At 41.1% G+C, this 15522-nt stretch overlaps 1 protein-coding gene across 1 annotated transcript in view; it reads left to right on the plus strand.

Moving 5' to 3' along the window:
- Positions 1 to 15522, plus strand: part of HAT1 (histone acetyltransferase 1) — a 66051-nt gene that overhangs the window by 22777 nt on the left and 27752 nt on the right. Inside the window, exons 5-7 of the mRNA XM_088470689.1 lie at positions 7419 to 7598; positions 12032 to 12153; positions 12663 to 12767. Coding sequence (XP_088326815.1) covers positions 7419 to 7598; positions 12032 to 12153; positions 12663 to 12767 — 407 coding nt within the window. The remainder of the gene's footprint in view (positions 1 to 7418; positions 7599 to 12031; positions 12154 to 12662; positions 12768 to 15522) is intronic.

Consider the following 15522-nt stretch of genomic DNA (forward strand, 5'->3'; position numbering starts at 1 on the left):
GGGTGAAGTTTAGGGTTAGCATAAAAAAACACACAACATGTGTCGACCATTTTCATGTCGACCATTGTACCTGTTGATGTTTAGTGTCTCAACCTTTTGTCCCTGGTGACCTATTGATTAACATCTGGTGTCTATCTAGACATTGTTTAACTTTTGTACTGAAGATCTTTCAATCCACATCCACTAAAAGTATTTGGGGTTCTTAAATTGCATTAAATGGCTATTATATGCATATTTGTATAACATTGGAAAAATGATAAACAAGTTTTTTTTGGCCAAAATAAATGCTGCAGTTAAATTGGGGGTACATGAAAATGGGTGCAAGTATATTTGTGTCCTAAAAGTGCACTTTTTAAAAAAATTTAAAAATACACCTGCTGCAGCCACCTGTAATATTTAAAACATGGGTCCCATCCATATCAGGGTTGCATAAAATTGGATTTAAAAAAAAATAAATCCAAATTTATGCAACCCTGATCCATATAGCTCCCAAAAATACCAGACCCAATACTTTAAACCCATTTTCCAACACTTTTATTTTTTTCACCCCAAAAATGCAATTATTGTCCAAATTATGCTAATTAAAAAATATTTTTTTTGCCTAATTTGTTATTAGGGGGGGGGGGGGGGGGGGGGAGTTGTCAAAGGGATTCTGAAACAAGTCCCCACATTTTTAATTCAAAATAGGGATTTTGCTAAATTTTTCACCTGCTATGAGATGGTGAAAAGCGCGATTTTTGTCTATGCAGCTTTCGCAGATGGCAAAAGGATTGCACAATACGCATGTTTGTATGAAAAGTTTGCACCTGCGAACACTTATCGCCAAAACTCGTTTTTTTTCGCAGCTACTTGAATATGGCCCTAAATGTTTCACTTTCCTGTTTTGTTGGATGTTGTGTTTTTATTTATTTTTTTTTTTTGAGGCTTTAAAATTTTATTCAGCTGTAACCTACTTTTGCCCATGAAAAGTTCAGTTGTATTATAGGCATTGCAAATTCCACACCCCTCTCTACTGGGTTCACTGTGCTGCCATTGGCGTTAGATCGTTTTTATCTTTTGTTTTTTCCCTCAGTACTAGGAGACTTTTTCTATCTCAAACTATATATCTCAATCGTACATCAATGAAAAAAATTAAATCACTAAATAGTAAACCAGTACAGTCGCACAATAAATATTACATTGTACTCAGTACATTGGGGTCTATTTAGCAATAATCACGAAATTGGCTCAAATATTTTCAGCCAATATCGTTGCATTTATTAGTATTTTTAACTTTTCTCTGGTATGCGGCGAAAAACTTCTCCGGATCGGCGTTTGCTTTAACACACTGTCCCTGCGAAGTCCCCGGTGGCCTTGTTTTCGGAAGTCTGAAAAGACGGACTCCTGTTTCTTGTATAGCGCATGTTCCTACTTCAGTTCGGATATGTGCATCTTTTTGGCCCAGTATCCTCACGTGCGGCACTGAAGAGGGTAAACGGGCCAGTACTCGAACAGGAAAGGCCCAAATACCACTCTTCTCATATGTGTACACATTCTCAGATGGCATTATGAAGTAAGGCTTTAAAGGTTTTTGTAAAGGTTTTTCTGCTACCTGCGTAGCAGAAAACTTTAAGCACTGTTAGAGAGCAATGACTTGCTCTCTACACTGCGTTGTAGTAGGAGTCTGTCATTAAGAAAATTGCATTATATTCTTCCTTTACCCTTTCCTACATAGGGCCGAATTCAATTAGAGGCGAAAACCCGTGATCGTAGAAAAGTGTTCGCCGACTTGCGCTTTTCGCCTGTTTTCCGCTTTTCGCCCTACTCAATTCCAGGACAATTTCGCCTGGGCGAAAACTTTATAGGCAAAAACATGCGAATAAGTTTCCCCCAGAGGCAGGTGAAATGTAGGTGCAAAATCTCTATTTTGGGGTACAAATGTGGGGATTTGATTCAGAACCCTTTGGCTACTTCCACCCTTCCCCCCCCCCCCCCAATGACTAACAACGAAAAGAAAAAGAACTTGTCATCTTTTTGGGGCAAAAGTTTTAAAAGTGTTGAAACATGGGTAAAAAGTAGGGGGCCAGGTATTTTGGGGGGCTATAAGGTTGAGACAGGTGTTTTTAAGATTGCAGGATGCTGTAGCAGGTGGTTTTTTTTGAGATTTTTTAAATCTTCACTTTGGAGACCCCAAAATATACTAGTTTCCATTTAAATGTAACCCAAATTCAACTACGGTACTTATTTTTCTCAAAAAACATTGCTTTATATAATTTTTCCACACTTGTATGCATGTTTGCATAACAGTCCTTTGACTCAATTTAAGATCACTAAATACTTTTATTAGGGCTATTAATACCCTTCTATATCGATTCCCAGGGTCAGTTAGTCTTTTTATGGGGTACAGACTGATTTCCTCAAAGTATGCTGTCCTTTTCGCTAGTTTCATTATTCAACACATTCTCCTATCCGCGTTTTCGCCTGTTTAGGAATTGAATAGGGAGATAAGCGGTGGCAAAAACATTGCGTCCAAACAGACGAATGAGGCACAATCATCTCTTTTGCCAACTTCGGCTTTTCGCGGCTAATTTAATTAGTCTCATAGCCGTGATACTTAAATCATGCAGATATGTTTGTTTCCGCTTGATTTAAGTCAAATTTGTCTTGCAAAATAGACCCCAGGGTTTAATTGCTAAGGAGAAAAAAGTCTTTAGGAACTCTGGTAGTTTGGGGGAATATAGTACTCCAAAACATTGATGCTCATCACAGGATTAGGGGCATATTTACTCCTCATCCGATTTCAGACCAGATAATTATAACTTATCACTGTTCGCGGCAATATGAAATTATACATCTCCCGAAAGTACTATTCTTCACATGCAGGGATATGGAGATACCCTACCTCTGTCCCTCCTTCATACATTCAGGGGGGGGAAGGGGATCATTAATATTTGTGGGTGCCCCCCAAATACTGGTTTTCTGGGAACGTGCCGCAAATGTTCCATGACAATAATAATTAAAGTCTTGGATCTCTTTTTGTTTCTTCCAAATATATAATTTGATATGTTGAGGTTGGAGGTAAGCAAAAAGTTTGTAGAGCCCTTTTACTTAGATGTAGGTCTCTTTGGTGCTACAGAGCTCTTCATATTCGCTTTAGACCTGTACATGGCACAAATAAAGCTGGGAAATAATTGGTATGATTCTGATATAAGGAGAGTTAAAATGAATGCAAGTTTGTGTGATATGATTACATCAATGCACTTTGACTTTACAAAGTAAGAAAACAAATGCCTAGTCTTTGTAATATTCATGTGAATAAAAAGTACAATGTCATTGGGTATCTGATTAGTGTCTCTGCTCCTGTAATAAGAAATTGGGCAGAATTGGCCAAAAGGAAAGCGTGTCTGTCCTTTCTCAGCCAGTAACTTACAGGGGAAACTGAATGCCAATGTAAGGGCCATTCATCTGCAGGTGCATTGCCTCAACTAGAGGATAATGGTTGAAAGGACAGGAATTAGTAGCATGTTATATTAGCCTTTTGTAGCATATTTTGTCCCTAAGCGTCTTAATTTCCCCGTCTGAATGGCGAGCAGCAAGAGTGTGGGTTTTGAACTAATACCCATCATGCATGTAAACGGTGTGAAAGGGTGCCTTAGTAAGTGAACACAGAGTGTTCTTGTGTCAGCCCTTGTGGAAATAGATACAATACAAACATTTCAGCTGAACGCCATGTAGACTCCATTGAGTAGAAACCTGGCTGCATTGTGTAGCTGCCCTCCCATACACAGTGAGAACAGAGCGCTCCTGAATGAGGGTGCAAGATCGTTTTGTTCCATGCACTGCTAGGCTTTTAGGGACTCCATTGAGGGGGGCATGGATTTTGTTAAGTTGAGACCAATTCATTATGTTTTATTGCCTGGTGAGAAGCAGTAATATGTTATTGTGAAAGTTCATCAAATATTCATGGTTTAAGATAAGTAGTAAATGTATTCATTCAAGTGGCTTTAGGGGATTTGAATAGGAATATGTAGTCTGCTCAGCTGACAGTCTGCAGGGGGATGGAGCTTGTTTAACAAGCTTAGGTTTAATCTCTGATTAAGGTTCCTCTGAGAGGATTTCCTCTTTTATTGTTGTAGATCTGCATAAAAACAACTTGTAATTCCTTGTAATCCTAAATTGGTGATCTTGACTTGTACTCCAGTTTTCCGTAATACATTTTGTCATTTTTAATATAAAATTCAATTAGACAAGATTTTCAGGCAATTTTTTATTTTTTTTCTCCCTCCCTTCAACTTTTTTTAATCCTTGCTCTGTTATATACTTGCATGTTCCCCTTTGTCACCAAAACAGAATTGCACCTGTCCTTGCTTAAGTAGGACGAGATGGACTCTAGTTAATTTTAAGTAGATTTCAAATAAAAATAATTTTTTGTTTATATTTTTTTTCCATGTTTTATAAAAAAAAAAAATTATTTTACTTGCGTGTTATTATTTCATGGTGAAAATATTACCTGCTGTTAAAAGTATTTGTCTGGAAGTATGAACAGAGAAATTTTATAGTTGGCCCACACAACTTTTTACATTTTGTTTTTCTTTGTTTGTTAAGAAAGAAATGCATTTGCAGATTAATGTATGCTTCTTGGCCCTCTTCAGTGTTCTGCAGTGGTTTCCTGTAAGTTTTACATGCTTATTGTTACAGAACTGTTATTTTGATAGCTTGTAGGGCCATTTAGTGATTTTAATGGATATTTACCACTCTTCCAACTGCATATAGAAGTAAAAAGAGCTGTAATTGTATGTCTAGAACATGTGAGCAAATTATGGACCTTTCGCAAATAAAGACCACCCAAAGCTAAACACACTACTTTTTATGGAAAGAAGTGAGAAGAAATATAAAGCCAGGTCGTGTTCTGTGAGTAAGCTGCTCCCCCCCCAATCCTTCTAATTAATCCTCTCCACTGTTTGTTTGAACAGTGACCCCTAAAACTGAACTTTGTATTTATTTCATTTGGAAATTTTTAATTTTGGGTGGAACTAGCCTTTAGGCTAAATTCAATTAGCCTAGTTAAGTTAACAGGAGTGAAAAAGAGCGATAGTCTCAGTCTTTAATGCCAGGGGCTATTCAATTCGAGTCCCTTTTGTCATTCGGGCGCCTTGTTAACGCCCATTATATCTTCGTATTAAAAGGCGCTAACATAGAATTCCTGATAAGTTCACGGATCTATGTCTGATAAATGCAGGCTGCCTTTGGGGCTAAATGAATAGCCCTGGGGGACGAATCGGCACCCAGTGAATTTCCACGGCAAATTGAACCCCTTAGTGCATTCAAACATTATTTGCAGTGTAACAGAAAATAAGATACATTTCACATAGTCCCAGTGGGAAATTCTCAGGTATCTGGGTCTGCTACGACTTTTGTACTAGAAGCTCCTCGCATAACTCCTTATCAATCCATACTTTTATATGGAAATTTAAATCAGTGACAATGTAATAAACTTTCAGACTGGATATAGATAACCACTCAGGCACAAATGCTAGATCACACTTTGATGTTAGGGAGGCCATACGTGCCAGGTGATCTCTGGGGGTCATTCAGACCCGCTCACAAGCGGGTCGATGTTGCCCCGCTGCGCGTGCGCATGACGGAGGGAGCTTCGTCGTGCGCATGCGCGAGACCCGGATAGCGACGGGCTCTCCGTCGCTCCGGGTCTCGCACCAAAGGGGGCGTGCTGTCGATGTTGATTGACAGCACGCCCCCTTTGGTGGGCGTGCCGGGGGCGGGGCTGCCAGACGGAGGCGTTCCCATGGGAACGCCTACCGTCTGAAGCCGGCCCCACCGATACCACTAGTGATCACAAAATCACTCCAGGGCTTGCGGCAGCGAGACCCTACCGCAGAGTCTCCATCGCAAGCCCGATGATCACAAAGGTCTTGACCATCGCGACCATCATCATGGACGCTCGCTATAGCTGTGGGTGGTAACCCACAGCTATGCGAGCGTCCATGAGGCCGCTCCAAGTTGAGGGAGGAGGGCCCTGATTCAGAGCGAGCGCTCTGGTCAGAGCGTCCGGCTCTGAATCAGGCCCTCTGTTCTTACAAATAGTTTCATTACTCTAACAACAGCTAAATATGGTATAAGGTGTTTCTAATCTTTTAAATTGCTTGTTTGGGGTAATTTGGAGAGGTAATGCCATTTACAGGTTACTATCTGTGCCAATAACTTAAGATGGTAAAGAATTAAGGAAGAGTAGCTTGGGTTTTGTAAATGATAGTTAAAGTTTGTAAACCATCGGATTTCAGCAGACAGGTGGCCAGCTCAGGTTAGTCATTGCTCTTGTAATTTTAGTCTATCACAAGTAAAGTTTTGTAACCAAAAAACTGTAGAACAGCAATGAGACCTAGAGAGCTTCCTGAATAGCTGGGATCTTCCTTCTGTAACTGCTGTCATAATATACAGTGTCTCCTGGGACAGCTGTGGCAGTATTCTAACCCAGTGGTTCCCAAACTGGGTGCAGTGGTGCCACCGGTTGGTGGTCCAAAACCAAATCAAATTATTTATGGTCAATGTGATGGGCAAAACCAGTGCTGCTGGCTGCCATTCATAAAATATATGAACTAATCGAGCATAACCCTGTCTACCGTCACATTACTGAACATAAGTAAGACACATAGGGGGGCGTGCCTGGTCACTTACGGAGGTGCTGGGCTTCCCCCAAGCTCTTGCTTCACTGTGAATAGATGCCTTGCGCATGCACACGGTGTCTATCCACCCAGCGGTGATCGGTCACTGCAACTTTTCCTACCCGTTGGACACTGCGGCCCGCGGGTAGAGAAGGCTCAGGGCACGCTGTATTAGTGGGGCGCCGCATAAAAAGGGCAGGGTGCATTTTTCCCTTTTAAAATCGGGCAGGGCATGGCACCCCGCTAAAACATCCTAGCGGGAACACTAACGTGTACCAACATACCTGGCTCATTTTCACATAGTTGTAATACGATTTCTGCTTTTATCACTTGTTATCCAACATTATCAAGGATACAGGTCTTCCTGTGTCCTCGTAATATCCTCAGGAATAATCATTATCACCTGTAGATCGATTGTGTTAGTCAATCAAACACTCCTGTGCTCAAGCTAAATGATCTGGAAAACATGCAGTGTTAGGTTTCCATGTGGACTGGGTTTGAGAAATACTGCCTTAAATTAAGTAGTTACTGCATTGGATAAGCAGAAATAGTATTCTGTCTGTCAGCACAGGAAGTTTCAGTAAAGACTATTGGTGGCTCCAGGCTGATACCTCCTTACAAAACTTTTCTTTGTGGCTCCTGCTGTCCCAGGTAGACACTACTACTGTATGACCGTCTCTTTTACATAATAGTACATCACGGTCTTAGAAGATCTTCTGTTCCATTGTTGACAATAAGTTATATTTTTCCTTTTTATAGGCGGATGATGTTGAAAGCAAAATCCGTGAAATTATGCCTCCAGGGTTTTGCTGCGCTACAGATGATTTCATGACATTACTGGAGAAGGAAGTAAATTTTAAACCATTTGGCACTATAATTCATACATATACAGTTTACAATGAAGACTCTGGAGAAGAAATTACTTATCAGATATATAAGGTAAGTTTTTACATCTCTAAACTTAACCTGAATTCTATTTTCATGGTGAATATTATTTTTTGCATGTTTCATATCTATAAATCATATTTGGTATTTGTTACAGAAATAAATGCATTCTTTACTGGTCGTCATACCCTTTCCTCGCTGCTTCAGTCTAATACACAATGGTGATGTGTTGTTGTAAGGGAGGGGACAAATTCGGTAAACATTCTAGTGATTTAAAAATAAAAATAATTCCAGACACTTTAGGAAGACTAACAAAAAGGTGATTTCAAAAGTTCCTTTATGCTCATATCCTGATGGCTGAAACCAATCTTTATATGGATGACTTCCGCAGGGATGAAAGATGATTTTTAGTTCTATTTCTGAACTTTAGGTTTTGGTTGTTTTTGTTTATTTAAATATTCTGCAAAGCATCTTTTTATTTTTTATTTAGTCCTATTAAAGAGTACCTCTCTCTAACAACGTTTAACATCAAACAGATCCATACAATCTATACAAAACAGCCTGATATTAAGACTTTTGGCAGCTGTAAATTATCATGATGTTCATTCAATTTGATAGATGGAGATTATTGATCATCTAGTGTCCCTTCTAGGGTGGCCAGGGCTCTCTGGCACTTTGCGTGTGCCGGGGCCCGAAAAATGGGCGTGGTTATTAGAAAAGGGGAGTGTCCTTGAGAAACGCCCTCTCTTAATCACTGTAGAAGGCGTGCCCAGCACTCACGGCAATGCTGGGCTGCTCCCAAGCTTTTCCGCAGTGTGAATAGATGGCGTTGGTCATCTATTCACTCATCGGAGGAGCCATGCACCCTGGAAGAGCTGACAGCCGGAGCGAGCTGAGAAAGCTCTGCAGGCTGTCAGCGCGGCTATCGCAGCAGAGCGCAAGAAAAGGGGCAGGGTGTATTTTAACTTTTAATAAAGGTGCAGGGTGCGACGTCGTACAAAAGAAGCCTAGCGAGAACGATATATTGGACGATAGGTTGTACCCAGCTTTACACTCCTTCAGGTTTGTGGGTCACTGACCCCTCAATGCCAGGCGGAGTGTGCAGCAGCGGGTGCTTGTAAGACGTGACCAGAAGCAAGTCATTTTTACATCTGAATTTTTCCAGTTTTCTTGGACTGTTCTATTCCGTTAAATAGGAGCTTGGTTACTAAAGGTTGGTAGCTTCAGGTTTTTTTTATTATAAATGCATCAATCAGCAATGTTTGAGCATATGTCACTGCAAATTCTACCATCATTCATAAATCAGGAGTGGTTTTGTTTTTGAGGCTCGCATATTAAGTAAAGCAATCAGCCGTTTACTGGAAGGGTCTTCATTATGAAATGTAAAACTGAGCACACAGTAGTGTTAGTGTGCGCCTAGATATCCGTCCCAGTGCATAGGATTGTGATGCGAGAAGTACCTGCCACTGAGAAGAGAAAAGGGCAGTCCTCGCAAATAAGGATTATGGGACTAGCCAGACAGTGAAATGAGGTTTCATTTTGCAGATGGAGGTTATTGAAGTCAGATTTGGAGATGGGTTATTTATAGACTCTCTTCTTGCTGTAGTTTATGGAGCCCTTCCCACCCTGCAAAATTACTTCTAGTTGAAGAAACACATTTCAAGGGGGGCACATTCCTCAATGTAGAACAAAAGAAGGTATTCAAAAAGAAAAGCGCCCCATTATGATAATGTCCCCGTGCTGTCAAGATAAATCTAAACCAGCTTTAAGGCTAAATGAAGCACTCTCTTACGCAGGATCGTGGGTCTGTATACAAAACCTCAGACCCTGCCTCCTTTTTTATTTTTTTTTATTTTACTACAGTCTGACTCCTTCATAAATGGCAAACGTATGCAAACAAGTAGTTGATTACTTACTTTCTAGATACTGGAGACTCAGACAACACCCAAAATTTACTGACTCCACAGCCCTTGTTTTAGGAGTAAAATGGAAAATGTTTATTCAATGGAATTAATGGTTTTAAAATGGTAGGAGGATGTACTTTTTTTGTGACGTTTAAGTCTGGTACACATCTAAAAGATATATCTGCAGATGATGGTTGTTTATACACACTGAACAACCATCACCTGCCATCTGGCCGTGGGTCCCGCTGGCTTGTGGTCACGTCGCGAACCCCTCCCCGCGGCCTCTGCAGCAAGTGTATGGTCGGTTGGCTGATGTACACACTGGCTGACGCACCTACGAGGATGCAGTTGTTATATCTACAGCCGGCATCCAAGCGCTGGAATGCCACTACCCGGCCAGAGGACTGGCGCTGGAATACCAACAGTAGTGGAGATGCAGACGCCAGAATCCAGACAGCCGGGATGTCTATCGTAAGAATAGCGAGGCTGGTAAGGTCTCAGCTGCGTTTAGGTTTAGGCGTCACGGGGAGGTTTGGGTTAGGGGAGGGGAGGTTAGAGTTAGGTATCCCCGGGGGTGGGTTAGGGTTAGGCAGAACTTCGGGGGGTTAGGCACTAAGGGGGGGTGCGGGTGGTGGTGGTAAGGTTTAGGCACCATGGGGGGAGGGTTAGATTTAGGCACTAATGGGAAGGGTAGGTGTTAGGATGCAGGAACAGAGGGTTAGGGGGAGGGTTACCATACTTGCCGGACCCTTGTTGGGATCCTGAGCATCAGGATGCCGCTGTTGGTATATTAACAGCATGCGTTCCGACTGCCGGGATTTCATACCGATTCCCACCCACGATATATGCCGTTCAAAATAATGGCCAATATATCAGCCAGTGTGTACCCGGCTTTAGACTTCTGCACATTGTACCTTTTTAAGACTGCAACCTAGCGCCTGGAAGGTGACCTAGTCACACAAAGGGATGTACTACTTGGTATATTTTTCAAGTTTCAATCAACAAACACTGTCAAGAAATTGTGTTGCCTAATTGAAAATTATTTCTTTTTCAAAGTCTGTCGCAATCTAGACAGAAAACTCATGGTATTGTGTGTTTTATTAACTGCGCAAGAAAAGATCTAATACCAAAGCATTACAAAGAAAATCATAGTCACTGATTCTCACATGATGGCAAGAGGAACATCATCTGCTGCTCCGTGACCTCATAGGTCACATCCGTAAGATGCAAGTTGTGCTGCTGACATCAGTGACACTTTGCCAGGATCAATATATTAACTTTATTTCATGTTTTCCCTTGCCTGATAATTGCTCTTCATATCTAAAGACCAGATGCAGACACTCAAAATATAGCAACAATAACTTAACATGTTCTATAACTGTAGCTGGTTTAACTTTGCGCAATATATGAATGTGCCATGTGACATCAACCTGTATGTGCGTAACGTCAGTGTCGTTATCCTGTGACCAGTTACGTTTTCAGGGTCCATGAAGTAGACACTTCATCTTTTTGATAGCTGAAGCATAAAAGATCCTCAGGGGCTCATTGACTAGCATTTCCCTTATGTGTAAAACGTTCAGCCAGTCTCTCATTGGGCAGAATTCAATTCATTGTGAAGATGAATAGCCACGGAAGGGAGCTCCCGCAGCTATACACCGTGCTATACACAATACACCGTGCTGTGTGCCTTGATGGAAATTGGCTAAGTCAGTGGATGCCGATTCTCGCGACTTAACCTGATTGTTTGGGTGTGAGAACCGGCATTCTCTGACTAGAGTGCCGGGCGTGTGCGGCTGTTAGTGCCGCGCTAAGCCAGCAAACAAAGTGCACAATCCTAGTTCACAGAGTACGAATAAACAACTTCTACTTTAGTTGTTAGAACTTTTTATTTATTTTTAGAACGAATGTGGACATTGTTGGGGGAGATGTATCAAGACTTCTAAAGAGTAAGGAAATTGCCCACAGCAACCAATCAGTCTTTGGGCGGAATTCGATTGAGAGCGCACCCGGAGCTATTCAATTCAGCGTGCTGTTACTTTGAAGAATTCCGGTTCTCACGACTTAACCTGGGTGTTTAGGCACGAGAACTGTCATTCTCTGACTATAGTACCGTGTGCTCGGTTGTTAGCGCCACGCGAAGCAGTAAAACAGCCGTGCGCCCGGAACTTTTGTCGGATATATCCTCGCATCCCCAGGGGAGTGCGAGAAGAAACCCTTTAGCCACCCAAACAGTGCGGTGTATTGAATAGCTTCGCATTGAATTGAATTCGGCCCAACATACAATGGTTTGAATTGTAATTGAATTGTAGCTTTTTTATGTAATGTGTTTTTTTTCTGTACTTTGAGAATGTGATGATAAACTCATTGCAGTAGTTGAGGAATTTGCTTTATTCATTGTATTCTACCACCTTTTATATCCTTATTTTATGTTAATTGTTAAGTCATTTACCAGTTAAGGTCATCCAAATGATTCATTTTATACCTTTTATGCCTAGGGCAGGTTGTTTGTTTAATCGGTTGGTAGCATTTTATTATTTTCTTTAGACTATGTAATGTCTGACCCGATGTGATGTTTACCCCTAGGCTGATGTGACCTGCCCAGGCTTCAGAGAGTACCACGAAAGACTCCAGACCTTCTTGATGTGGTTCATAGAGACCGCTAGCTACATCGACGTGGACGATGAGCGGTGGGACTACTTTCTGGTGTAAGTACCCTTCTAAATCAACATTAGACTTTCCTCCTTTAACAAAGCTTGGACTTTTAATTGGTAGACACCAATTATACAGCAACAGTATAATGATCTTTTTTTTCCCAGGCAAGACAAACCATTGTTTACAAGGCTCACAGTTTCCCTTCATTGTGTTTGCGGAGGCCTCCAGAATAGCACTGAATTAAACGCCGTTGTAGATTGGAGTGCTGAATGTGGGCTTAAACAGTAAAACAAGCTTTCCCTGTGTTCCCATTTTACTCGCCACCTATTCATGTGTACAATGGGCAAGTGCACTGAAGTGATGCAAAGAGGGCTGATTTATCCAAGTTGCAGCTCACCAATTAAGTGGATTGTACATTCAGAATAAAGCAGGTGTACCCATTGGGCCCTTCCAGCGTAGCTTGCTGACACTGGAAACGCTCTTGGAGAATGGAAAAGGAAAGTGGACCCTGCATGGGAGCTTGCCTGTAATTGACCTGCTTGGCTTTCTGTTTTATCTGCAGATTTGAGAAGTACAATAAGGACGGGACTACGCTCTTTGCGACTGTAGGCTACATGACAGTCTATAATTACTATGTGTACCCAGACAAAACCCGGCCACGTGTAAGGTAATTGCCAGTGATACACGTGCCTTTCTGTGTGTTGTGTTTTTTTTTCTGCCTTGTATTTCACAAGTGAATCTCACTGAAGTTCCCTCAATTCTACCTATAATTGTGTTTTGGCTTTATGAGAGAATAAAGGGCGATGAAAGACACAGTATAGTTAGAGCTGGACCACTCTGTCTTCTGCTAGACCTTAATTGCAGCTTTTTATTTAAATCTCCTTTAATGTGAAAGGTGTACTCTTAGCAGCTAATTAAAGCTTTTAGGTCTTTTACAACTTTACGATATAAACTACAATGTTAATTTGTCAAAAAGTCACCTTTTTAGATGGATGATTTCAGTGTGTGTCTATGTAATTTTAAATGAATGGTTTTTTTTGTTCAGTTAAAATTGTGACTTGTTTGGTTTTAATCAATCAACAAGGTCGCTTTCCATTTATAACTTCTTTATTATAAAGTATAGTATAACATAAAAAGATTTATGTAATATTATTCCATTATCACGATAGCAGTTCACAAATTCTGTCAGGGAATTAATGGTTAAATTTACTTTTTTTTTTTTTTTCAATTTTTTTAAATTTAAAATGCAGCTGACAATCTATATCTGAGTGTAGTGGCACACACTGAGCGTCAGGAGAGAATCCACTATAGGGGCGGACGTAGGGACAGGAGCAGGAAAGTGCATTTGACTGCCTCCTATAGATTGCAATGGCATTTAAGTATCCGTATTAATAAATAACAGCTAATATCACCACCTATAGGCAGTAGGAAGTCCGATGTCTCTGAGATCTGTTACCATCAGCCTTTGCCATTTGTCCAATGGTGATAGGCACTGATAGTTGTAGAACTACTGACCTTTACAGTTATATAGTCTAACCCAGTGGTTCCCAAACTGTGGGCCTTGGCACACTGGGGTGCCTTGGGACACTTGCAGGGGTGCTGCAGGCTGGTAGTCCAGCACCAAATCAAATTATTTATGGTCAATGTAATGTAAATACAGGAACAAACGGAAGTGTAAACCTGTCCACGACATAACTGAACCAAAGGATGACAGCCTGGCCAGGATGTGACCAAGCCTAGGAGGTGAACCGATCGTCATCTGCCACTACACTGATTTATAACACCACCGTTACCTCTGGGATTCAAACCGCTGAATGCTACATATGCTGAGAGGACAGTGATATTAACAATATTAGTTAAGCTATTCTTTAATGTCTGATAATGTACCCTTATGCACATATGCTATTCTTGAGACGCCACCGTTACCCCTCGGTCTGCAAACCTTATCATGGTATATATGTCGAGACGGAGACGATATGGGATGTATTTACCCCTATTCATTACCCCATTACTTGTGTCTCCTGCTTACCACAGTTAGCACCACACTGTTTGGTAGGAATATAATCTTACTTGCCTCTCATCACTTCGCGCTCTCTCATCTGGACTCCCTGCTGCCCGTTCTACACTGCCAATTGGTATCAGCGCAAATAGCCTGGTTCTTTTCCCGACAGCAGAAGTGCCGCTGCTACTATCTTTCACCCCTGTTCGGGACCCCGCTATGCTCTCTCATCTATCACCCTCTGCTGTCAAAGCAAGGTGGTAAGAAAGCAGAAGCAGGTGGGCTAACCTGTGCGGACCTTGTTCTTAGACAGCAATGTTTGTTTTTGAATATATAGAATTAGAGTTTCACAAAATGTCCACCTTCGTTTGATATGAGCCTATTGGGCTTGAATTTTGTCGTCTGATGGGAGCTATGAATATTTGTGAACGGTACAAATACAAATCCATCGATTATAGATGTAGCATTATGTGTATCACTGCTACTTTTCTAAATTATAGCTGCTGCTTTGCGAATTTGAAAACAACACACTAATGCCCACCTGCGGGCTAACTGAACATATCTAAAGGCCCCCATACATCAGCAATTGATTGTGGCAATTCTGCAATTTGCAATCGATTTGTGTATAAAAATCTTTCCCTTTTTCAATCGATTGTGGTAAATCTGCAATTGATTGAAAAAGGGAAAGATATTTATACACAATCGATTACAAATTGCAGAATTGCCGCAATCAATTGCTTATGAATGGGGGCCTTTACCCGACTGCAATGTTCCTGGATTAATGACACTGTTTAAAAAAAAAAAAGTTTTTCGTTTGAAATGCATTAATAGATTAAATTTGTCTGTGATTAACCTCAGCTTTTTCTATTGATGCTCTGCAGTGAGCCACAAAAATCATAGAACTAATGAGCCCCATCCATCTGCGATGGATTGCCGCAATGCTGCAACCCGGCATTGCAGAAATCCAACATGTTGGATTATGCCGATTTTACGATTGTGATCAAAAAATGATTGTGATCGTCAAATCGCCGACATTTAACATGGAAAATGTCTGCGATCCGGCGACGGATCGCAGAACGTCTGTGGTGGGCGATCGGAAATTTCCGATCGCATCGCTACGATCCGTCGCAGATGTATGGGTACCTTAAGAAAATCCTGTGATATACCTTAGCTCAGTCAGCTGGCTGTTAATTGAGCAAAGCCTGACATACAGTTTGCCTGATGACACAGAGGTATCAGCTGGGCTGCAATGCTCCTGGATTAATAACACTGTTTAAAAAAAGTTTTTCGTTTGAAATGCATTAATAGATGAAACTTGAACTATAAATGTCATAGAATTAAGAAAATCCTTCTAATGCTGGGCATACACTGACATGCAATTATCTGTCAGATCTCTGTCCAATCTGGCTGATTGGAATGAAAA

The sequence above is a fragment of the Taudactylus pleione genome, unplaced genomic scaffold, assembly GCF_031769625.1.
Source record: "Taudactylus pleione unplaced genomic scaffold, aTauple2 ptg000004l, whole genome shotgun sequence".
Taxonomy (NCBI): Eukaryota; Metazoa; Chordata; class Amphibia; order Anura; family Myobatrachidae; genus Taudactylus; species Taudactylus pleione.